The following is a 26,526-nucleotide window of genomic DNA, read 5'->3' on the forward strand; positions in this document are numbered from 1 at the left end:
GTTTATTGTACTTTATTACTTTTTTTTATTTTATAAATAGTTTTTATTGTATTATAGCTTTTAAAATTTTCAGTTCTCTTAAGTTGTTTCATGGAAAAACTCAACAATATTTAGAGACAAAATTTTTAAAAAAAGTATGAAGTGAAGGGGCTTTCACTATTTTAAAAGCAGCAAAAAATCTTATGTTATTCATATTTGTTATTCCAAAAAACTTTAATTCATCGCTTAATGATTTCATTAAAAAACAATTAAAATAAAAAATTCAACTATCTTAGATTTGTTAAATATTATAAGCTTAGGGACCCTATAATAATTTAGTGCTAAAATTTTTTGCTTCAATAATCATTGCATTTACATTTCAAAATTGTTTAAATTTTTTTAAATCATTTCATTAAAAAATGGTTGTATACTTATATACATTTGTAATATGAATTGTGGCAAACTACTTTTATCATTAATAAAATAAGTAATTTTCACCCATTTGTACTTGGTCTGTGACTCATATAACAATCATTTAAAAACGATTGTGTTTTAACCCTCAATGCACGACTGGCAGGTGGACATAATTTCAGACAACAGATAATCTATACAAAATGTTAAAAAAGACTGTAATTTTGTGACTTGTGTCATCCTCAATGATGATTGACGATCGCAAACTCTTTAAATAGTAGACTAATATGTTCATAAAAATATTTAATTTTTTTAAATGAATATTTTTTCAGCATTAAATCCAAAAGTAAATTAAATCTTGATAATTTTAAAGATTATGGTTAGTTTAATTACACTAAACAAATTAAAAATAGAGGAGGAGCTGAAAATTTAAAATTTCTTCTTAACGCATACCTTTGAACATTCATTTAAAAAAAATAAGTCCTAATAATTTAAAAAGTGAGTGAAGTAAGTTTTAAGAGAACTTCTTTAATTATAAAATACTCATAAAACAAGTAAAAGTGCTAAATTTAAAAAGTAACGAAGTACAAGTAAAAGTATGTACTCTTTTACTTGTTGCAAGTGATGAAAGTAAATGTATTTCTATGCATAATATGTATATACACACACATATATGTATATATATATGAAGGGAATAAGTTCACGATAAAAGAAACTCACTTTTTCTATAGTAAATAAGCACTTTTATTCTTCTTTAGATTCAGAGATAAATTCCAAGAGAATATTCCGGATACAATTCTATATTTTACATTGTTTGAGAAAAATGAGATTTTAATTCGACTTTATTGCCTTATAACCTCACTAAACATTCCCCTTAAAAAGTTTTATGTATTTATCCTTTTTTAAATTTAAGTGTAAATTGAAGTGAGTTTATTGTTTAAGACTTTTCTTTTCATAATTAGGATGTCGAGATAAATATGACAGAAGTATTGTGTATATATCTTTGAAGAAAATGCAGCTTCAAAATGTAAATGCTACCCACTTAGCTGAAACATTGCTCTACTTCCAAAGCATTCCAAAGTAAGTATGAATACATATTTAAAATAATAATGTATACTGTTCCTTAAAATCCTGTTTAATGCTTTCTTATACCCTGACTTATAGTTTAACACTAAATATACCCTAACCGGTCAGATGACCGTTGAAGTACTTTTGCATCAAAAATGTGCTCATCATCTTGTCGTTTTTGCACATGTGACTTCAGGACTTTTTCTAACAATTATATACAGTTAATATTCTTTTTTTTTCGTATTTTGTTTGTTGCGAATAATACTTGTCGTATACCTATTTCTACCACAACCGGTCATTTGACCAGGAGAACAGTTTATTGCTTTATAAGGTTATCAGATCAGAAATTACAATGTAATGCGTGTTCAACGTATTACATTCGATGAGTTTCACATTTCTGCAAAGACTGTTGTGTAGTTAGTTCAATCAGAATAACTGTGAATTCAAATTTCGAGAAAGAACTTAAAATTTTAGATGGGCATTTTTGTGTCAGAAAAAGTGACAAAAACTAAATGTTTTGGTTAATAGCTTATATTTTATTTTAATAGCTTTATTTCATTTCTAACTAACTGCTAGTTTTTACCCAGAATTATGTCAAAACAATCAAGACAGCACAAGTTCTTAGAAGAAATATTATTAATTATAAGAATAACTCTTGTAATTCTTATATATTCTTTATAAGAAAAATTATAAGAATTATAGAAATAATAATATGTCTGTGGAACATATACAATGGAAATACCCTGTATATGTAAAAAATGCAGTGAGCAATAAAAGTTCTTATTCTTTGTGTTTGTTATACATAAAAATTGACACATGTACAATTTTGTTTAGTTATAATAAAGTTTTTTTAATTTATTTGCTTCCTAACATCCATATTTCATACATTCAATCAAGAAACATATAGTCCGGTCATTTGACCGGCTATCGTAGAAATAGGTATACATTAAGTGTTGGTATGTTTAGTGTTAACAAATGACATAAATTATTATTTTTTATATTTCAGACGAGAAACTATGTGTCTTGGTTTTCTTGTCCTTGTCGATGGTCGTGATGCACCATGGGATGAATTGTATAAAGCATTCGCCCTTGTAGAAGTAATATTGTATTTTTCATTTGCTTATACTCATTTATCATATTTTTGGTTCTAAAACAAGCATAGATTCATGTACATTAGGATTTATATATTGCTACATTTATATTTTTAATAGCTGAATAAATTGAATAGATATTATTTTTAAATGTTATGAAAACATTCTTGAACAAAAATTAAAGTAATTGAGTAAAATAAATGTTAGATATTTTTAAAAAGAAATTATTTCAAATTTATTTCTATGAATGAAGAATAACTTTCTTTCTTATTTATCAAGTTTTATTATTTATATTAATTTACTTTCTTATTTAAGACTCGATTTATTATTTAGCAGATTATTATTAGTAGTACATAGTACATACCTAGTATTTTTTTTTTTAGATAATTTAAAAATATTTTTTTAAATACTTTTGAAAAATATTTTTATTAATCATCTTCTCTTGTCTATTTATATATATATATATATATATATATATATATATCCACTACAGTTTAAAAGGTTATCGAAAAGTGAGCGCTCATGTAGACTTAGAGTAAACCATAAAGTTTCAAATGCAGAAATTTTTCTTTTCAAATAATTATAAATACATAAAATTATGTGATTGGGAAGTAATTGTGCAACAATTTGTTTGTATTTTTGAAAACATATTTTCAGCATTTAAATCTCCATAGCATATTCACTTTTCTTTAAATTTTACAATATCAATGAAGAAGCAACATCTTAAGCAACAATTTGATATATTTAGGTGTAGCAAAATTGACACAGTATCATGTCAGTAGAGTTAATTGGGTTAATTATTTTTGAGTTGAGTTAATTATATTTTTTCTTACAGGAATCATTGCCAGGGACAATAAGTCTAGTGCTAGGGCTTCCTACCTCCAATCCGTGCCAATCATCATTGTCTTCCATTTTTCACCTTAAAGTAAGTTCTTGCTCCTTCCCAGATAGCAAAATAAGGTTTATTTTTACTCAGCAAAAACCTTTTTAATGCAAGCCTAAAAAGTTTTTTTATGCGGTTTACGTGTAAACCTTCTAACCTTAAAATGATATCTGTGACAATCTGCTCTATTCTATGAACATTACCAATGCAATTTGATCCCATAGCTAGTGTGACGCCAGCTAAAACCAAAGTGACCATTTTAATTAAGTGACAATACTGTTTAAAAAAGCTTTAAAGAGAAATTTTTAATCCTTTTAGGATGAAAGGTTTGAAACTGCAATATTTTTGTTTTGTTGAAAAAAAGGTTTTCAGTACAAACATTTCCGTGACAATATAAAGAAAATTTTGACACAAGGTTGTCGTAAGGCTTTCTGGGCTTAAGATCGATTGGAACAATGTTGCTGAAATCTTAATTAAGTTGCTCCTTTTTTTTGGTTTCAGTTTAACTGTAGTTTTGTATTGTCTGGTGACTTATTAGGATGCATGAAATTGTGCAAAGTATTATGTTTGTGTTTCATTGTGCTATTTTTTCCCTAACAATGTTATGTTAAAATATTTTTGGGATATTGTATTGATTTATAGTGAGAAATTCGTTTAGCTTATAACTTAACATTGATTTGATTTCAAGACATTTGGAAGGAAAGATTCCTAAGATTTTCTAAATTTTACCTACTGTGAAGAATTAACTATAAATTTTAATTTCTGTGCGTATAAATAAACAAATTTATAAACTCTGTGTTTATAACCAAAAGTTAGCACGATGTAATATAATCTTTTAAGCAAACACATAATAATGCACAAGGGAAAATAGCTCCCAGTGTCCGGCCTATCTTCTTGACCCCAGGCTGACTCTTACTGTCACCTACACGTATGTAAACACATTTCTTTTTATTTTATTTTCTTTTTTTGTATTTTCTTCAGTTATTAGGAGATAGCCACTCTAATAGGTGGGGAAAAAATAATGTCTCATCCACATTGAAAAATTCAAGAATTTGGTTGTAAGTGGTATTTGGTGGTCCCAGAGCCTTATAAAGACATCGTGTGTGTGCTTTTTAAAAAAGAGCTTAAAGGTGCTCAATTTGGATTTCCGTTCTTTAAAAGCCCTTAAAGTACTTTTTTCATTGTGTGTTTTTAAAAAGTGCTTAATTTTCCCTTTTCGGAAATGAGATTTTTTTTTTTACCATGTCGATTTTCATCATGTGTCATCAAAAATGTGTTTTTCACATTGTTTGATTCAACGTTTTCAACCACAATCTATTTCGGCATGCCGTCGGTTCATAGAGTATTAATCATTTGACATGTTTGATAAAATACTTGCGAGTCTGCATGTGGGTCTACTGAGTTGAGTTCGGTGAGTTTCTAGCACTCTCATGTGCAACTCTGCTACATTTTGCAAGATATTCTCAGTTTCAGGCTTCATTTTCCACCCTCTGAAATGGAACCGAAAAATCTGACAATCTTTTTATGGCGGCTAATATAATCAGGAAAAGAGTTCTTTGTCAGAAACTAATTATTTTATCTTGTTCATGTAAAGTCTTTGAAAATTATTTTGCATTATATTAATGTATTTAGTGCTTAAAATATTTTTTGAGTGCTTATTTTTTGGTGAAAGATTTGGCTGCGCACCCTGAAAGAGTTAACATAGGTAACTTTTACACAATACTGATAAATATGCACCAAATCTTGTAAATTAAGTTTAATTAATTAGATTATTTAACAGAGTACTCTTGTTGTAACCTATAGCTTCCATTGCATATTGGAAAAAAGATATCAAGTTCAAATATGCATTTTTTTTAATGAATATTCGGGGGTTGTTTACCCTTGAAATAGGACAATCTTGGAAATATGGTCCAAACAATTTGTCAGGAGAGCAGTCCAAAGTTTGGACCCCTTAATATTAATTTTTGTGTTTTTCGCCATATCTCAAGAACTTTGTAACAGAATCTAAAAAATGTGCACATAATTATAAAATTTGTTTGCCCGAAAATAATTCCATGCAAAATAATTTGTTATTTTTTGTTATTTATTTAATAAGAGTCTATTAAATTTTGAATTGTAAGGTATACAAGTACTTACATTATTTTTAAAAGTAATTTTATTAGTCAAAATATAAAATTTAAACAAATTTCTTCAAATAATTCTTGAGAAATTGAATTAACAACTTCTTTATACTTCTTTATAGTTTGATTTCTCTGAAACTATTCAGCCTATTTTGTATTATGACACATGAAATTCTTAAAAATATGCGAAAAATTTGTGTGACTCACTATTCAAAATTTTTCTTAAATAAAGTAACTCAATAATTATTAAAAATTATTTTTTGATGGAATTATCTTTGGATAAATGAATTTTATTATTCTGTGCAAAGATTTTCCGATTCGCTCAAAAAGTTCTCGAGATATAGCGAAATGAACCAGTAGTAAAATTAACATTTAGGGGACCGACCAAGCTTTAGACTGCTCGCATAACAAAAATTATTCGGAGCATATTTTCCACATTGTGGTTATTCCCCATATTTTGAGGTTAAGAAAGACAAAAATGCTTTCCGGAAAGATTATGGTTATTCAACGAAATCGCATTTTTATGTCTCATCTCATAATTTTTTTAAATAGTGCCCACACTAATTAATTAGCATATTTGTCACCCTCTCAAAGCATTAAAATTGTGTCCTAGTACATAAAAATCTGATCATTAGGATGAAAAGTTATGGTAATTCTTTTTTCAGTGCACTGTACATTAATGTATTATACCGTAAGCTTTTCTTTCTAAAATTTTTAGAAATGTTGTGTGTAATTACTACTTATACTAAACTATAAATTTTTAAAAGGTGACCCCTAAACTGTGCTGTAGAGTGACAAACTGCTAAAAAATAGTTGATTTAAAGTAGGGTTTTTTTTTAAAAAAAATTATAAAGGAAGGTATCCTTTTTATTTAACTACTTTTCATAAGATACTGCAAATTATAAAAAATATTTTGGTTTCAGTTTGAATCCATCTCGAATGAAAATCAACTACTGACTTATATTTCAAGAGATCAACTATTAGTTGAATATGGAGGTTTATACCATTATGATCATGAAGAATGGATACAATTTCATAAGGTAAACCGCTTTTTTTTTCTTTTTGAAAAATTAAATAATTTTATTCTAAGGTTTTTAATTCAATCATTGAAGCTTATCTTAAACTGGATTAAATCTATTTTTACTGGAAATTTCATATTTTTACTGGACATACTGGATTAAAATCTAATATTTGAAAGGGAAAAAAATCTTCCAATATTAACAATAATTTGTAAAATATATATATATATGTACTTTTTTTTTTTTTGCTCCCGGAGGGCTTTAAAATGCCATACAGTACCACAGTTTTGGGGAGAGTTTGGGGGACAAAGCTCCCTCCGAAATGAAACATTACTTGATTAATGAACTATTGTCCGGTAAGTAGGATGTGGAGATAAAAAAAAATTTCATGATTAATTTTCTGTATTTTAAAATTTTTTAATTAATTAATATATATATATATATATATCGTAAAGAGATAATCGATAACATCCGTCAAACATACATTAAAACTACGCCACAGATGCCATAAGTCAAGTTTTATAGGAAATGAGTTTAGTTTCTAAGATAAGATATTTGTAGGAACTTTATTTTAAAAAATAATGTATAACTAGTATAAATAGTTAGAATATAGACTTTTACGATTTATGTCATTGACAAATATGGCATCAAATTAACCGATACACAACACACGGTCTTCTAATTTTATGACAGAGCAAAGTTAACAATTAATTCTGCTTTTGATTCCATCAAAACTTTATGTGTATACATATGTTAAAAAATTAGTATTTAAATTTTTCATCTAAATTAGTTCAGTTTTCAACTAATTCAACTAAGGATTGCAGGTGACAAAAATAGTTCATACTCAACATTTGAATCCATTTGAACTCATAAAATCAATTATAATCATTATTCCTGAGGTGCTCAGGTATAAATAGTTCAAGAAACTGTGATTGTGTGCCTCAGATAAATCGCTGGAGAAACACTACAATTATACACCACTTTATTGCTGAATAAACAGAACTAATTTAGAAGAAAAATTTTTATATTTTTTATTGAATGTTTATTCACAAAATTTTGATGAAATCAGAACCGAAGCTTGTAACCAAAGCTGAAGCATTTGCCTTGTTCCAAAACAGTTTTGATGCATGCACCCCCATGGCAGAATTGCAGTGACACGGTGACATTGTCGCAGAACGTTACAAAGTTCTTGCAAAAAGATTTTTCTTTTGAAAAGTTAAGAAAAATGTTCTTTTCTATTGAAATTTACATGTAATATTTGAATCATGCATTTAGATAATCACTTTTTGGCATGCTTAATTTAAGCCAATAGTATCAAGAATCGATGTAATGTTTCGATTCTATCTTTGGCAGTTATTGATATTGTTTTTCAAGTGAATTTTAAATATTCCGATATATTTCAAACTACAGTAAAACCTGTCTATAACGATACTGTAGGGACCTAAATAAAATATTGTTATAGGCAGGTTTGAAATTTAAAAGTATACGTTTAAAACTAATGATAAATTAAACTTCTTTTATAGGCTCCAAATTAAAATTCTACTTAGAATTATGAAACAGCACACAAAAAAAATTTACTTAAAATTTTATGAATCGAAACAGAAATTATTTAGAAAAATAATCAGTTAGTTTTGTTTGCTTATTTTTGGAAGCCGTTGCCATTTCCATGCACATAGATTTCAGTCCATCTAATGAATTCAAATGAACATTAGTTACATTTGGTAATGTTGCAACAAAATCTTGCAAAGTGATAATTAGCAATATGGCATTCTCGGGTGAAATTTGAGTCCTGTTTTGAGAACAGTCAGCTGCTTCTTCCTCATCACTTTGATCACTCGGGATAACTTCTGCTAAAATCTCTTCATCACTTGCACCACTGAAAACCAACACATCATTATCTAAATTTAAAAATTCATCTGCGTTAAATGGAAATCATGTATTAGATGATCTTTGGAAATCACTGACAATCGAATTTAAGCCTGCCGCACATTTTTCTTCTTCATCAGTGATTTCAGTAAGCTCAGTTTCTGCGTTTCCGTTGCTTTTATCCTCAAAGAAAGAAGCTTTCTTCCAACAATTTTGGATGGTGGATTGTGTCAATGAATTCCACCCTCCGGAAATCCAATCACATGCATTTTTTACATCAACTGCATAAGGATTTGGGAGTTTATTATCCAGATTATAAACAACGTTCTGACCTAATCTTTTTCGATAGTATCCTTTGAAACATTGTATTATTCCCAAATCTAATGGCTGTAGAATCGACGTGCAATTTGGGGGAAAATAAAACAATTTTGTATTTTTCAAACTTGGAGGATTGTTGTGAGGAGTGCACTTGTCAACTAAGAGAGCTATTTTTTTCTTCTTTCTTTTCATCTCCTTATCCACATCAAGCAGCCAGTTGTTAAATATTTCTTCTGTCATCCAGGCTCTTTTGTTTGCCTTGTAATCAACTGGTAAACTTTTCACATTCTTAAAACATCTAGGTTTAGCGTATTTGCCTATAACGAACGGCTTCAGTTTATCGGTTCCAGTACTGTTTGCACAAAGTAGAACAGTTAACCTCTGTTTTGATTTTTTACCGCCTTTACAATTTTCTCCCTTAAATGCCATTGTTTTATCTGGCATAAGCTGATAAAATAAGCCAGTTTCATCAGCATTGTACATGTTTTTTGGAGAATAAGTTTTTTCAATAGTCTCTTCTACTCGTTGCTTCCAGGATGCAACATCATTGACTGGAGCTGACTTTTCTTCACCTGAGATGGTTTTAAAAACAATACCATGATGTTCTCAAAATGATGTAATCCACCCATTTATGGCTTTAAACTCGTCGTTGCCTAGCAAAGACGCAAATGTTCTTGCTTTTTCTGCAATCATTGGACCACTAATTGGCACATTTTGTTGTCTCATTTCGTGGAACCATCTTAGGGTAGCTTTGTCTACATCCTCATTAACTGCACCTTTAAATCTTTTCCTTTTACCATCAATTTTGCTTCCTTCCACAGCATCTTCGATATCTTTTCTTTTCTTCAAAAAAGTAGCTATTGTTGATTGTGAAATCCCATATTTCTTAGCAGCGTCAACTTGCTTCAATCCTTGATCAATTTCCGATATGATATTTAATTTTTCTTCAAAAGATAATGCTTTACGCCGAGCCATCACTTCAAAATTAAAATTAACTTTATTGCAAGGAAATCATGCCAGTCCGTAGTGAGTAACGATAAGGACTTACTTATGAATGAGAAGATTTGAAAGTGACCATTCTGAAAAAAGAGCGCCCCCTTGCAACTTATGTCCTTTCCACAACTAATGAATGGTGAGGAAAGCAAGACGATTGACCTTCGGAGTGTTCTTTTTAAAGCAGGGATATCATCATTGGCGAGAAACTCCCCCTCCCCTAAGGCGGACCACACATTGACAAGACATCGATGCGACAGTGACACGACAAGAGGGGAATTCCTATTCAACAGCATTAAGACGCGCACATTACCTCTGCGCATCCTAATGCTATTGAATAGGAATTCCCCTCTTGTCGTGTCGCTGTCGCATCGATGTCTCATCAGTGTGTTACCTGTTTTTCTGACGAAGCTCTCTCCCTCCTACAATACCCCTTCACCCATTTCTACTGCTCTAATTTCCCCTAAAAGTGGCTTTTTTTCTCAGAAACAACGAAAGAATGTTACATACAAAGGAGATGAAAAAAAAAACATTTTGTTATCTCACATTTAGGCTCGATGGGGAGTCGTTTTCCAACGGTAGAAAAATCGGAATAGAACTATCAACTATCAAAAGAGAAAAAATTATCGTTGTAGACATGCTTAACTGAAAAGTGGTTATCGCTATAAACAGGTTAAAAATACATTGAGTAAATAGGAATTTCACCGGGACCTCAAGGAAATATCGCTATAGACAGGTTTATCGTTATAGACAGTATCGTTATACACAGGTTTCACTGTATATGGAAAATTCAAATCGTGCTTTTGAGTATTTACTTATTAAGGCAACAATTCTTTCAAATTTTTGGCAGCTATAGATATTTATTTCTCTATAGTTTTTATACCCAATATTTTTTATACAATATGCATTTTTATACAATATTACCTAATCTCAAAACAAAACACGCATTTGAGGAGTCCGATTCGCGTTGATTTCTTTTTTCGCATTTAGTACTACAGATTTCATGGTTTTTAATTATTTTCTTTATTTTGATGATTATTTACAAAATGCGAAAAAGGAAATAATTTGTGCCCCCCCCCCCCAATAAAATGCGAGAATATCATCCATAATATGAAAATAAAAATGTTTTCCTTTTTCAATTAAAAAAAATTATGTAGTTTTTTTTTTTGTAAACACTGTGCTTTTGTTGTTTTAAATTAGTGACATGTATGTTATTATTAAAAGTAGCGTGCAGAAAGATATTAGTGCTAGAGAGTTTTGTCGCAGATATCTTAAAAAAATTCTGCTAGAGTTGCATGCACAAACACGCAGTGGTAACAGAATAGTTTTTGTTGCAGTTTTTAGATCCCTTCATTGTGAGTTGCCATCAAATGGGATGTCGCCTTGTGGAACTCATCCAAGACTTGAGAGAGGGATGCTTGCCTTCCGTCCTCACAAAAACATTGATCGAACAGCAGAGGAAACAAATTATGGATGTTCTTGGAGACAAACAACTGAAATACTTGGAAAGCGAAGGATCCGACTTCCTCAAACAGTTAGAAAAGTGGCAGGAGAAATTTCAAAACAATCCAGATTATGAGTAAGAAACTTTAAACTATTAACCCTAACCCATTATTTTGAGAAAAAAGATGCAGAAAATCAACATATTTTTTTTTTTTTTATAAATAAATACAAGGAACTAAAACAAAACATAATGCACAAGTTTTAAGTTGAAATATTATTATTATTTTTTTTTTGTGTGTAAGAAACATTTAATTTAAAATCACTTTACTAATCCAAGTTATCTCATCAGAAAAAAGTTAAATATTAGTCTTTGTATGATAGTTCTTAAAAAAGGGGCAACGCAAAATGGTTCTTTTCAAATGTCAGTGAAGGAATACGCCATTTTTTTATTTTTACCCTTATTGCTTTTACCCATCGTATATACAATCGCACAAAACATGTGTTCAGTCCAACAGCAAAACTCCCAATTAAAACTTGGCAAACTTCCAATCACAGCAGATTATTTTTTTTTGCTTCCAACTGAGTAAAAATGTGATGAAACAATACGTACTGACAAATTCTGCTAAGCCTGATTTTTCTCGAGATGATAAATATTTGCAATATATATGTGAGAATCAGGGAAGTGATTAACATCAGAAGAAGAAAAAGATATTTTAGCAGGGACCAAAATTTTTGATTCTCTTGCTTTATTCTCAGATAATAAGCTACGACAAATTTACCATATTTTTTGTGCACTTTTGAATGTGAGTTTTTAATTCGAAATGCATATTAAGTCAGTTATAGAAACTTAACATGTTAAGTTAATTATAAAAGAATTTTAGATAATAGTATGATTAGTATGTCATAATTATGAAAACAAATTAAGAATAATTAAAATGAAAATCAATACTAGATAAACCAATTTAAAACAAAATTAAATTAAATATGTCAGCCAGACATAAATTATCGATATTTGTAAAACATCCAGAAATTAAATGCTCAAAATCTTTTATATTTTAAGCTTGAAAACTATAAAAGACAATTAAACTAGAAGAGCACAAAAATCATGGGAAAATTTAGAGCTCCAACTCCAAGGAAATCACTGCTCCAGCTTCTGTCATCACCATTTTAGTGTGAAAATGTAGTGAATTCTCCCATTTGTGGTTCGAAATTTCTGAAAAAAAGTAGTAAATCTCTTGAAAATTAAAAAGATTTGTTTCATTATTTTAATATATATATATATATATATATATATATATATATATATATATATATATATATATATATATATATATATATATATATAATGTGTGTGTGTATGTATATGTATAAAAGTTCAAAAAGTGGAGAAAACATTACTAAATAATGAAAAAAGATGAAAATAAAATATTTAAAAGAATAATAATTTAATAAAACTCCGGGAGGGGAGAAAATATAATCTCCCCATCAGCTCACACGATTATATCCACAAAAAGAAGTTCTTTCTGATATTGTATCAATATAGCCGAAGCAAAATACATCAGTAGTGTTTCTGTGTGTAATACCTGTGAAATTTTGACTTTTAAAAATTATTGGATCAAGTGATTATAAAATTGTTACGAATTAAATATTATATGTTTATATTTTTTTCAGCATGAATAATGTGTTTTTCTCTTTCATTTTTGTAGAAATTATTGAATTATAAAAGTATTAACTGAATCTAACATCTTAAAGCTTAACTAACTGCTTATTCAGCATAGTATAAAAGAAACAAAATAGAATGATGATCATATTAAGAAAATAAACAGAGAATGAGTTTCATATCTAAGCAATAAGTTTCATATATAAGTTAAAGTAGTAGTTCTGATCTGTTGCCAGATTACATAAACATACTTTCTTATTAACATACATTAAAAATTCTGTGTTCCCACATTGAAGAAGTTTCTTATTCATTCTACCAAAACAATAAATTTTTCATATGACATCATATGTGCTCTTTTCACATTCCAAGCTTTGCTTTATCAAAAAAAATATATTTGTGTGAAATGTGCATTATTTGGTTATGTTTATTTGCAGTGCAAAGATAATACTTTCTCCACTTGAATATTATTTGAGTTTATAATTTTATAATTAAAAATTGAAATAATTTTAAAGCGTAGAGAAATTGAAGTAAAACAGCTGGGAAAGTTTTTTGAGCTTAAAAACTCTAGGTGATGAAGCAAATATTTGCAGAAGCAACTGAAAGACAACTTTCTTTATTCCTTATTAAATATTGCTTAAGTCATGCATTGAAATTGAAATGCCACTGTTGTTGGCAAATTTGTAAGAGTATGAGAACTCTTTAAGTAATGAAACATTTCTGTGCTGAAGCTTTTAAAAAGTATTCATTGTTCCTTAAGTTATGTTAGGTTAAATTAAATAAAATTTAAATGCTTAAAAAGAAATGGGAATAATGTCCATTCCTATATTGATACGAGACAATGTGACTTTTCAATTAGTTTTCTTTGTGATTGAACATTTAAAAAAAATAAGATCAGCAAATTAGACTAAGAAGAAACATGTATTTGTTTTTAATCTATATTGTTGTCATTATTTTCTATAATATTTCCTTAAGCAGAGAAGCTTAAGAAAAGAGCAAGTTGTATGCTAGTCGTATATGTTGTTTTTAGAGCTATATTTTGATTTGTTATTCTTATTTTTATGATATTGTTTTCTTGTATAGAGAAGCTTTAGAAAAAAGCAAATCATTATTTAAGCAGTTGAAGAAAGTTGTGCAGAAATTAGAGAAATTAGCTAACAAGCGCTTGAATCGACTGCAAGAGTGTATGATGGTTAAGATGTTTGAAAAAGAATCTAGTCAGGTAAAAATCATATGTATACCTAAGATTTTTTTTAAAAAATATAATTGATTGTGAATTACAATCTCACATATATTGGAGAAAAAAATGTTTTGCAGTTGCTATGTCAGGATGAATGAATGCATAAATTAAATTCCTTGACTTTTCCAGGCGCAAGAAGAGATGCATAGAGCATAAAAAAAAATATCCCCCTGAATAATTTTTCATCTAATGATCAAATCTTCACTTTCCATTACTCATTCTTAACAGTTTGAGGGGATGACTTCAAACTCTTTTTATGCTAATTGGTTAGTGCAGATGACATTTTAAGTTACGAAATCAGACTCAAAGACATACTTTTATTGAATTAACATATCTTTTTTTTTATTTGGATTCCTGACAGACAAAATATAATTATTCAATAAATCTCAATAGTTTAGTCAGGTGAGCATTTGAAAGTTTGGACACCTTAGTATTAAATATACTGCATAGGTATTCTACCATATCTCAAGAAAAAAATTTAGCATACTGTCATATAATTCATTTCTTCAAAGATAATTCTTGGTAAAAATAATTTTTGATTATTCATTAGCATTTTATTTAATAATAGGGAAAAAATGAATTGTTTAGGTATAGCAATTTTTACATCATTTTAACAGGATTCATACGACCTTAATAAGTATTTGAAAAATGCTTAAGTATTCCGGAAAAGTTCTTGAATTTTTAAAAAAAAACATCGAATAGCAATTACAAATGATGAATCAAAATGTTTTCTAAGCTTTTTTAATTTATTTCTCTCATCAAACCCTTCAAAATTTTCAAATATTAAAAAACAGGGTTCCTACACGGTCAGGAAAACCTTCAAAAGTCAGGATATTCTAAAATTAAGCTAAAAAGTCAGGATTTTTCTTACATATTCATAAAGTCAGGAAAACGTCAGGATTTTTCTTACATATTCAAAAAGTTAGGAAAATAAAAAAAAAACTATAGTTCATTCAAAGACTGACAGGCAAAAATAAATTTTCAAGGAAAAATTCAGTAATTCAAAATATGTAATTTCCTCATAATAACATTCCTCTTTCCCTGGTAGAACCTGTCCTGTTAGCTATTTTCCTCCTGTTTATTCAATGATAATGAATTTTTGATAGGGTTGCTAGGTTTATTGCTCTTTGTGTGAATAACTGGTTTAGAGACAATAGTAGCTGAAACAACAGCAGAAAAATCAAAAAAGGAATTTTTACTGTTTTGTGATGCTGCCAAAAAAAAAAAAAAGAAGGGCAAAGGAGTTTCTTAGAGCACAGCAAAAGAGATTAGATAATTTTTTTCGAAGTATTTGCACGGAGAAAAAAAAAGTGAAAATTTGTGGGAGGTTATAAAAATTGTTCTTATCCTCTCTCATGGTAACGCAACAGTCGAAGGGGGATTTTCAATCAATAAAAGCTTATTGTTTGAATACCTCAATTATTTCACAAAGGCGTGTGTATGATTATGATTCATTTATAAATGGAATAAAATACGTAGACATTAATGAAAAAATGATAGATACTGTAAAAGGATCTAGAACAAGATGGAGACATGCATTAGAAGCCAAAAAAAAAAATGAGAATAAAAAAGCTGAAATTTCTAGACAACGAATAAAAGAAAAGATTTTGTATTTTGAAATTAAGAAAATCTAAATCGACGAAAACTGCTGCAACGGAACTGGATGTTCTTGATTCAGAACTACAAAATATGTTGAAAAATATTATGTAACATAGGAGCCCCTGAGTTTCTCCGGAAGCTTACAGTATTACAGAAATAAGTTTAAAAATACTGAAAAAAAAGATATTTTTTATTTGTATATAATTAACTTTTTTCCCCTTTATATTTCAATATTATCTTTTAAAAGAAAACTCAGTTTGAAGTGAATTGGTGATTTTTAAAAATTAATAATTTTATGTAACAAATGTTCTAGTATGTTTTAAGAGTAAATATTATTTGAGGATACTGATACATATCTCGCAGATTTGATTAACCCTTTATATCCTGACGACACTCATGCATTTGGTTCCACCTAACATTAAATAAAATAATATTTCCTTAATCCAACAGATTTTCTTGATCTTTTTAATTTAAATAGTTTTCGTATCTAACTACAAAAACACACTAAAAGTTCAATCTATTCATGATAATTAAAAATATGTTTCACAAGTTTTCTGAGAATATAATTTGGGATAAAGTGCTATTACCCAATTCCACTTTAATATATAAGTGTTTATCCTATTCAATATATAATACTTATGACTAAGTAACATATTATTATTAATTGAAAGTGCAATGTTAAAAGCTTTGTTGGAGTGGGAAACGGCGGGTCAGGAATTTTATAGTAAAAGGTCAGGAAAAACCTGCAAAAGTCAGGATATTGTTTTCTCAAAATAGTGTAGGAACCCTGAAAAAATATGTATATATATATATTTTTCGGATGGGTAAATACAAATTTTTTTTATATCAGTTATGTAGATTAATATGGTACATTTATTTTAATAAATGTCTTATCCACAATTGAATTAAATTATAAATATTTATCAAAAATTATTGTTTGCAAGAAATTATCCTTCGATAAAAGAGTTTCACGAGTAGAGGCAATTTTTTTTTTTTAAATTGCTCAATTAATTTTAAAGATATGGCTAAAAGCGCAAATTTCCAGATTGCGGCCACCCTTCTATTTTGTGGGCAGGAATCGAAATATGTAAAAATAGCCCAAAGTATGTCTAATGAATATATTTACGATATATTTATATCAATAAAATATGTATATGTTTCACAATATATTTATGTCTAATGAATGCAAGCATGTATGTGCTAAACATTTACACGCATGTGTATTGTATGCTTTTGTGTCTGATTATAATGCATAGTCTGCACTAATTAATTAGCATATTTGATATCACCTCTTTGAACCATTAAGATTGAGTCATAGAACAAAGAAATCCAAACATTAGATCAAAAGTTATTCAGGTTGGTCCATTTATTTTTTTGTGCAATGTACATATGTAGATTGTCTGTGCATACATACATGCGTAAATTGTCTAGACATACGTACATACAAAACATTGCGTTTGCATACAAACTAACATGTGTGTACATGTTTAGTATATGAATGCATAATTATGCCAGTTTTGCATACCTATGTTGTATTTATTTTCATACATTCATGCATAGATATTGTACATGCATAAGTACATGCAGAAATTATTTACATTTGTACAAACATTGTATAATCCGAAAATATGTCAATGTTTGCACTTACACATACATATGTACGCATATGATAAGTACATAGATATATATATGCTCATACATACTGCATTTACATAAACTGTGCAATCTTCATTAATTTTAATCATATAATTTGATTTCAACTAATCACAATTACTTGTAATCATGATTACATGAAATCACGATTATGTGTCATCATATATTTTGATTGCTTGTAATGATAATTACCTGGAATTGTTTCTTGTTGTGATTACTAGGAATCACAATTACAGTTGTAATCAATATTATTAAAATTGGAGATTATATTATGGAATTATACTATTGGAAATTATATTATGTATTAGAAATACTTAGTGTAAGGGGGGGGGGAGTGTAGATCCCCTTAAAACATGTCCACATTATGTTTTGTTCATGTCTGAATCAAATGATCTTAATTGAATTCCTTTTTTCTTCTAGATTTTGGCGTGGTTGAATCATAAAGGTGAAGAAACTCTTAAGAAGCATAAGACCCTAGCAGAAAGTTTAAATAGTATCAGGGAACAAGAGCAAGATTTTGAAAAATTCTACTTTCTAGCAATGGTTAGAAATTTATCTTTAAATGTGTAACGTTCTATAGATTTTCTAATCCTAGATAAACTTGTGAAAAGGAACCTATACAAGATATTTTATATTTCTCACAGGATTGGTATTTCGTCCAGAAAAAGCCTATTTCTTCAAGGGTACTGGGAGAAATTAAAATTGACTGATACAATTTTTTAGTAATAAATATTAGAAGAATGGCTTAAATTCGATATTGTACCATGAAGTTTAAAAGTTTTTTACTTCATAATAACTATTCTCATTTAATTATTTTTCCGCAATTTAAAAATCTATATATTATATTATTTAGGAATGGGTTTGAGTATTCACATTTAAAAGTATTTAAAAATGGTACATTAAATAGTTTGAAAATTAATACTTTCGTTTAAACTAAAATTATAAACTCTTTTAACAAAAGTGTTTGGTATTTTTTTTTAAAAAAACTAGTTTTTTCTATTTTTTTTACTTGGGTTGTGAGAAATTTATTTCTTCTGTAAGTTTTTTTTCCATATATGTCTCTCAAGTAAGAAAAAGTATTAAGAAAATTATTCTCTTGCTAGCAAAATTTCTCTACATTTTATTTTGCCACCTATGATTACTTTAAAATACAGTCAAATCCAGATTGTGTGCCCTCTCCTGATTTCAGATAAAAATGTGTAATTTAATGCTAGTTATTTTCTCATGGTCATCTAAAGTCTTTGAAAATTATTTTACATTTTTTTAATGTATATAGTGCTTAAAAATATTTTTGAGTGCTTAAAAAGTACTTAAAAGGTGCTTATTTTTTGTTGAAAGATTTGGCTACGCACCTTGTAATGGAAGTGACACTTTCTCAAGAAATACTTTAAGGATCATTTCGTAATTTTAAAGATGCTTAGTTTATGCAATTTTTCATACTTATCAATAAAATTTAAAACTTTCAGAGACTTGAGAAACCTTCAATAAATTATGAAAGAAAACAAATATTTTTCAGCGCCCTATGCCCGAAAATAAAGCAAAGAACTTGTATAGATTACTTTAGTTGCTATTTTTAATAACTGCATATAATTTTGTAAACCTAGAGTAAATATTTATGGAAATACGGTTATTTTTATTAAAAAAATTTTTGCCTTACGTTTTTTCGGTATAACTTCATAAATATTCAGTGGAGTTAAACAAAATTTTTGAAGAAGTTTTAAGATTAATTGCAAAATTTCCTTAAAACTTAAAGAAAAAATCATTGAAAACTATAAAACCAGTAATGTTTTGTAACCAGTAATGAAAGCCAGTAATGTTAACCAGCAATGAATATTTAAACTGGTTATTTTATACTGAAAATTCTCTGAAAATATTTAAAAAGTTTTTTTCATACTGAAAATTCTCTGAAAATATTTAAAAAGTTTTTTTCATAATTTTAAGCGTATTTGCCAACTATAATGATAAAAGCTTTATTTGAATATCTTAAAAGTTTAAAAAGTTTCAAGCAATTTTCTTGGTAGTTTTTGCACTTTTTAAAAGAAGCTTAAAACGATAAGGGGTTATCCACAAAAATTTCATCTTGTACCATTAAACAAGATTTATTAAAAATAACACTGGCATTGTTGAGAATCATCCGCTATAAAAGTATGTTTTCTTTTTCTGTACCATCAAAGTTTAGTTATACTATTATTGTAAAGTATTTTCATTTTTTTATTAAATTTTGATACAAAATAAAATTAGTGAAAACCCCTGATCGTATTAACTTTCATGCGAAAATTGCAAACATTACTTGTAGCTCTTTAAATTTTGAAGATATTCAAATAAACACCCTGAATAGCTTTTAATGTAATGAATTACAAAAACAGTCATAAAAACCTACTCTCTTTGAATAAACATACCATTTTTTTTGATGAATTGGAATTCTTAAATCTTGAATTTTGGCACAGAATTTTAAAATTTGTTTATCCAAAGATAATTCCATCCAAAAACTATGTTTTAATTATTATTTTACTTGTTTTTGAGCAAAAATATTTGTAAGATATGCAAATTTTTACAGAATGTAAATTTTTTATGGCAAAGATACAAAATTTGAACATAGTTGGTCAAATAGTTCCTGAGAAATCAAATTTTAAATATCTGATCTGACTTTTAAAAAATTCCGATTTGATAGGGTTTTTTTGTAATCTGATGGTTAAAAAATTCGGTTACAATATATTCTTTTTTCGGTCCTCTCTAATAGGATTTTTAAAATCTAATATTTTTAATGCATTTTTATGACACATGAATTTTGAATTTAGATTATCACTTTATGAAGCGTTCGACTCGAAACAATTCTGTCATAAATCTAAGTCGTTTTTTTGGCCACTTACAGTTGTTTTTTCTTATTCTGATCGTCTTTATACCATGTTATTATGACAAGCATGAATTTTGATTTTAAGGATTCACTTTTTAACACATTCATTCGCTATCATAATTTCGGCAGTTATTAGTCGAATCTGTCTATTTCGGTATAGCTTTTTTCAACTCCGATACTTTTTAATACGATTTCATAGCTAGCAAATTTCATATTATAGTAATCTCTTTTTTTTTTCGCTCTCAATTCGTGACAATTGCAAATATTTTGGGTTTCTTAAAAGCTATGCAAATTTTTGTGAAATACAACACCCTTTTTTGTGATGACTGCTCATTTTGGGGAAAGGGGATATTTTCAGATTTTAGCACCCTGCCTGTTTCAGGGTCTAGAATGACGCCTAAAATTTTTGTTTCCTGATTGACATTATGATTAAAAATATAAGTTTAAATTATGTTACTTAACTGTTTTTTAAACTAAGATAAAATACAGGTACCATTGATACCTGGCTATGACATTCTGATTTCAGACCCTGCCTCCATATCTAAGTCTTTTCCAATTGTCTTCTTAATGGAAATCAAAAAAATGCTTTCTATGATTATGTACACAGTGCAATATAAGGAAACTTGGGAAACAAATATTCATTCAATAATAATAAATAAATATTTCTTTAGCAAATTCATCTCTTTATTATTTTTATTTTTTATAGCGTCAAATAGAGAGGGGTAATGACCTGTTGGAAGAAATCCCAAAAGTGAAAGAAAATGGTATCAGTTCCACTTTGAAATATCAATTGGATGATTTTACAGAAAGATTAGAAGATGCAAGAGAGAAATTAGAAGACACCAGTCGCTGTTACCAACTATTGGATAAAGTAATTATTAAAATAATTAAGTTTTCCATGAGATTAGTTAACATTTTCTTTAAATTGCAAGAAGTTTGTGATTTGTAAATGCCAGATGAATTTGCAATGTAGGAGGTCATGTAAGAATAGCATGACAAAATAGAAAAACAGCATCAAGAATTAGAAATTTTTCATCTTCATTGATATTTTAAAGTTTGAGTAAAGTGAGTTCATGTAAACCATGAAATGCTGAAAAAATGTTTTCAGAATTCTCTTATCTTTAAATTTAAAAAAAAAAAAATACGCCTCTTGTGCATTTTATTAACATTTTTTTAAACAATAATAATAAATCACTTAATTTCACACTTGTTTCTTAAGATGTTTCTTCATTTTAGAAATGAACCTAGTGAAGTTTATCATCGTCTCAGAAATACTTCAAAAGAAAAATGTCTTACATTATTAATATCAACAGTTTTTTTTTTAATTGCTTAAAATTTACAATCTTTGAAAAAGTGTCCACATATTTTAAAAAATCATCACTGTTCTACTACTGGCTAGCAGCGTACCTTCCTTATTTTCCCCATGTAGCTGATAGAATTCTAACCTCTTCCATTCTAGCACTCTATATTCCACAATGTCAGTTTTCAGATTACCAAAAATGTAAAGGTCACAAAGGGAAATATCAGTTCTCTATGTTGAAATGTTTCCTGGCCAAATTTTTGAAACTTATTCCTCTCTAGGTTCTCTGTATGCGAAAGGATGATTCTGTCCAACTGCTGACAGTTTCTTATACTGACTTGTGCACACTTTTCAGAGACATGCAAAAAACATGTAAGAATAAATTTCAAGGGTTCCAACCTTTTAGGCTAACAAAAAATGAAACCAAACATCTCTACTTTTTTTTTGCTTGTGTCTTTTTTTCTCCAGTGTTGCACAAAGGCGCTTTTAACTACAGTTTGTCTACGGTAAGAACTCCTCCCGCTGCGAAGTCTGAGACTGCCTGCTGCCATAGAAACAAGAATAGTGCATTTCAAGGAGGGTAAGATGAGCTCTTTCACTCTAAGGCTAACACAGTAGAGCGAAGAAAATTATTCCCTTTCTCTCACCGATCCGAACCCAAACTTGTTCTAAACAATGACCCCACACCCCTACTTGAAATAGTTATACCACGTTACCTTGGTCACCACCACGGGTCCGGACGAATGGCATGGGGAGTTTAGACAAACTATATGCTTACCCAAAGAGCAATAACAAAACAAGTGTATAAACCTTCGGGGTTTGACATTGCATTTCTCCTACCTTGCAACCTTATCTTTATGTAACACTGCAAACTTGGCAAGGAATGTGTTTTACAGTGAGTGTTACATTTTCATTTGGCTGCTCCTCATAACTACTGTCAAACCCTGCTATAGTGAACATTGTTTATAGTGAACGAAATGTTCGCTTCCGTGCCTTGCTATACACATATAATATTATTTATTGTGGATGGAGTGAGCCAAAATAAGAGGGGAAATTGATTATTGTTAACTTTTTTCTGTCTTTGACTAATTTTTTTGGTAATTTTGAAATTTCCATATAAAATACATATAACAATTTTCAAAACCGTCTATTGTGTGAAATGTAGCCAGAAGCATTTTTTCTTGTTTGCTACTTCTATCTCAGTTTCCCATCCCTAAATAAAGGCCATCCCTACATTTTTTGTACTGAAGACGAAGTGTCATAAAAAATGAAAGTTAACACATATTTTGTTACTACATATTGTTTAATCATTTTTATATTTCTTTTTTTGGGTCATTTATTTTAATAATGTGTCATAAAAGGGAGCAGTTCGGAAAAAGGAGTTAAAGTTGTTTGTAGTGCCGATATAGTGAACTCTTGGTTATAGTGAACCGAAATTTCGGTCCCTTGAAGGTTTACTATAATTGGGTTTGACTGTATAACTTTATTCATTACCTCATAGCATTATTCTAAGAAAGAATCTTTTCTGAAACAATGCAGTAATTCAGAAATATTTTAAAATTGAGCAATAAAATTACAAAAAGTTTCCGTTGGAACATTTTTTTTTCTGTTGCCATAAATCATGAAACAAACAAATGAGTGTATGATAATCTTTTTAAGAAGATGTTAATAAAAACATGTTGCAGGCATACGAGTGGTGCCTAGAGTCTATGAGGTTTGTTTCTCACCTGAAGTTAGACCTGACCGACTCTGTCTCTAAAAGGCTGCGATCCTATCTTCAGGAGCATCCTTACCTAGAGGATGACTTCTTTGAGGAAATGCTGCAGCTGGCAAACAGGCTAAACAACCCCTCTCTGCTGGAACAGTGCCAGGTATGTCTGCTTTCACCCTTCTATTAGTTAGATTACAAGTGTTGCTGTAATGTATTCAAACAATTGATGGGGTCATACCGAAACGTGATGAAGTGCTTGTTTAAGTTTTATACTTTACTTTTTGGTTCATGTTTTAAATTTTTATTTTATTATTGTTACAAATTTATATTATAACAATTTTTGTAATATTATCAAAATGCATTATTTATATTAAATAAACTATTTTAATGAAAAATAGGAAGAATTCATTTGCAATATTGTCCTTTAATTTCATTTAATGTTGCATTATAGTAATAAGCATATAGCATACATCCTAATAGTGTAAAGAATAAACCAGGTTTTTTTTTCTTACAGTATACGTGTGCTAGACTTCTTTTAAAACAGGCAAACAACAAACTAAAAAAAGTTCAATATGATCTACTTAAACACAATAACAGCAAATTATATTGCAAAAGAATAATAAAATATACTATTTTTAAATCCCGAATTACTTTATAAAATTGCATTTGTGTTCGTTTTTATCAGAAAAATCAAAAATTTCAGAGAAACTACAAACTCTGATACAGTGTAACGTCCCATATCCGGACGTCCCTTTCCCAGAAGGGTCGATTTCCCGGACACTTTTTAACAATCAAAGTAAACAAACATCTTTCCATCTTCCCCTTTCCTAAAAAAAAAAAAAAAAAAAAAGATCTTTTGACACATTTTCTCTTTTTCTAGCTTGCACTGAACCTCTGATTTATGCATCGAACCCATAAATCACCAGAAAGGGGAAGTGAAGATCTACCAAGACCATTGAGTGACCATTAGTGACGCTCCTCCCTTCGAATGTAGGAAAAAGAGGGAGATTTGTTTTCAAAAGACCGCAACTGAGTCTCCTCCCCCCCCCCTCCTTTCCCATGCAGGTGGCTAGTAAAAGAGGCATTTCCTGGAACCTTTTTATTGAAAGAAGAAATACTGTGGAAAAGGGTAAACATGGCAAGCGTTAAGGTGGGGGGAGTCAGAATGGAAAATTTGAATAGGTCTAAAAAGATACACGTCCTTGAGAAACAAAACATTCGTTCTTCCCCATACCATGTAATATTTAGGAGGCGGGGGAAAGGGGGTAACATTCTTTCTTTAGCAGATTCTTTCAGTCATAAAAGAAAAAATGAAGAGAACCCGATCAGCGTGTCCCGCCTTTATGCTTGATTGATAGCCAATGATTGGAGAGAAAACAATAATTTGTTACTTCCCCACCCTCAACTTAAATGATCTCCTCTTTACACTTATTTTCTTTCACAAATAAGGAGGAAATGAAGTTTTTTCCTCCACCTACCCACCTTAATGAATGAAGGGAATTTCCTTTTCTTGCTTGAATCATTCTAGTTAAAATGGCGGATTATTATTTTCATATGTCAATTTTTTTTAGTTTTCTATATTTTAAGCAATAATATTTTTTTTCTAATATTTCATATTTTATTGATTAGATATTCTAATACTAAAACATTATTCCCCTTAAAAATAATGTTTATTTATTTTTTGCTTCTTAGATTTAGATCATTTTAAGCTTTGTTCCAGAATTTCCCCTTCCTGCTTGAATCGTTCTAGTTCAAAATGGCGAATTAATATCTTCGTAACTGTTAAATTTTTTTCGTTTTCCATATTTTCAGCAATAATATTTTTTTTTCTAGTATTTTATATTTGATTGATTAGATATTTTAATGCTAAAACATTATTCCCCTTAAAAATAGTGTTTATTTATTTTTTGCTTCTTAGATTCAGATCGTTTATTAAATCATTTTAAGCTTTGTTTACCTTGGTGGTGTATTATACGGAAAAATCTATAATACGGACTTCTGGAAGTCCCACCGATTCCGGATACGCGATTTTACACTGTATTATTAAACTTAAAACACTATGTTGTTAAATTAAATGACAAAAAGAATTTGCACTTTCTTTTCTATTAAATTATTAGTACTAAGACTTATTTTCACTATTTTATCTGAAACCCATGTCCGTTTTGTACCTTTTCATCATTCCATTGTTTTCAAGTATTTTTTAATTATCATTGAAATACAATATATATAATATATTAAAAAAAATTGTATTGATTCAATGGATTAAAGAAAACAAGAAATACATATTTCAAAAAACTTTATTAATTCTAAGATTATAAATTGTGTGCAGCTAAATGGTGCTATTTAATACATAATTCTGAAACACTGCATTTTTATAATACAGACAAGTGCAGTGAGAAATCACTCTTTAACATGTATTACTAAAATATAAATGTTAGGAGTTTTTTGCAATATAAAATCATATTTAAAGTATTCAGTTCTTCTTTTTATATTATGTTAGCATAGTTAAGCGACAAAAGTGGATATTTTTGAATTGTTATTGAAAAAATTAATTAATAGTTAAGTAGAATAGTTACATACTACAGGGTGTGTAGCATTTTTAAAAAGTGCTTAAAGGTGCTTAATTTCGATTTTGATTTTTTAAAAGCCTTTAAAGGTGCTTTCTCATTTCTCATTTTCAAGCTTCATTTTCCTCCCTCTGAAATCGAACTGAAAAATTTCTCCATCTTTTTATGGTGGCTAATATAATTAAGAAAAGTGTTCTTTGTCAGAAACTAGTAATTTTATTGTGATCGTGCAAAGTCTTTGAAAAATGTTTTGCACTTTGTTAATCTATAAAGTGCTTAAAAAGTACTTAAAAGGTGTTTGTTTTTTATTGAAAGATTTGGCTACGCACCCTGCACTATGAAATACTTTGGAATAGCTCAGTTGATTTCAATTAAGAGTTTAAAATATTATCCCACATTTTGATTAAAAAGAAAAAAGAAATAATTTTTTTTTTTAAACCCTGCCTAGAATCCCCTAGAAATTACAAGTTAGGTGTTGAATAAATTACCCCACTCTTGCAATGACTCTTCCATAATGACTGCGGGAAATCTTTATAAAAAATTAAGAAAAGTATGTCTGCTGGTGTAGTGTATCTGCCACTACAGAAATATAATACCAATTCACTAGTATATCATACATGTTAACTCTATTCTATGTGGAGGGTACCTTTACATAGAAGAAGGTTGACATGGTCGATCAATATATCCCCTCTGCCAGACAATTTAAAAAAATTAAATTTGAAAACATTATTGGTGCTACTTTGGGTTTTATTAA

The 26,526-nt window shown here is 28.9% G+C and overlaps 1 protein-coding gene across 7 annotated transcripts in view; it reads left to right on the top strand.

Moving 5' to 3' along the window:
* Positions 1-26,526, top strand: part of LOC107452876 (puratrophin-1) — a 388,240-nt gene that overhangs the window by 332,323 nt on the left and 29,391 nt on the right. For all 7 annotated transcript variants that reach the window (XM_087161971.1, XM_087161969.1, XM_087161972.1 and 4 more), the window contains 9 exons: positions 1,353-1,470; positions 2,465-2,555; positions 3,385-3,474; positions 6,476-6,592; positions 11,086-11,327; positions 13,932-14,070; positions 17,761-17,883; positions 20,901-21,065; positions 23,180-23,365. In XM_087161971.1, the coding sequence (XP_087018097.1) occupies positions 1,353-1,470; positions 2,465-2,555; positions 3,385-3,474; positions 6,476-6,592; positions 11,086-11,327; positions 13,932-14,070; positions 17,761-17,883; positions 20,901-21,065; positions 23,180-23,365 (1,271 nt within the window). The remainder of the gene's footprint in view (positions 1-1,352; positions 1,471-2,464; positions 2,556-3,384; positions 3,475-6,475; positions 6,593-11,085; positions 11,328-13,931; positions 14,071-17,760; positions 17,884-20,900; positions 21,066-23,179; positions 23,366-26,526) is intronic.

The sequence above is a fragment of the Parasteatoda tepidariorum genome, chromosome 4 (assembly GCF_982258835.1).
Source record: "Parasteatoda tepidariorum strain Cologne lab strain chromosome 4, Ptep-v5.0, whole genome shotgun sequence".
Lineage (NCBI taxonomy): Eukaryota > Metazoa > Arthropoda > Arachnida > Araneae > Theridiidae > Parasteatoda > Parasteatoda tepidariorum.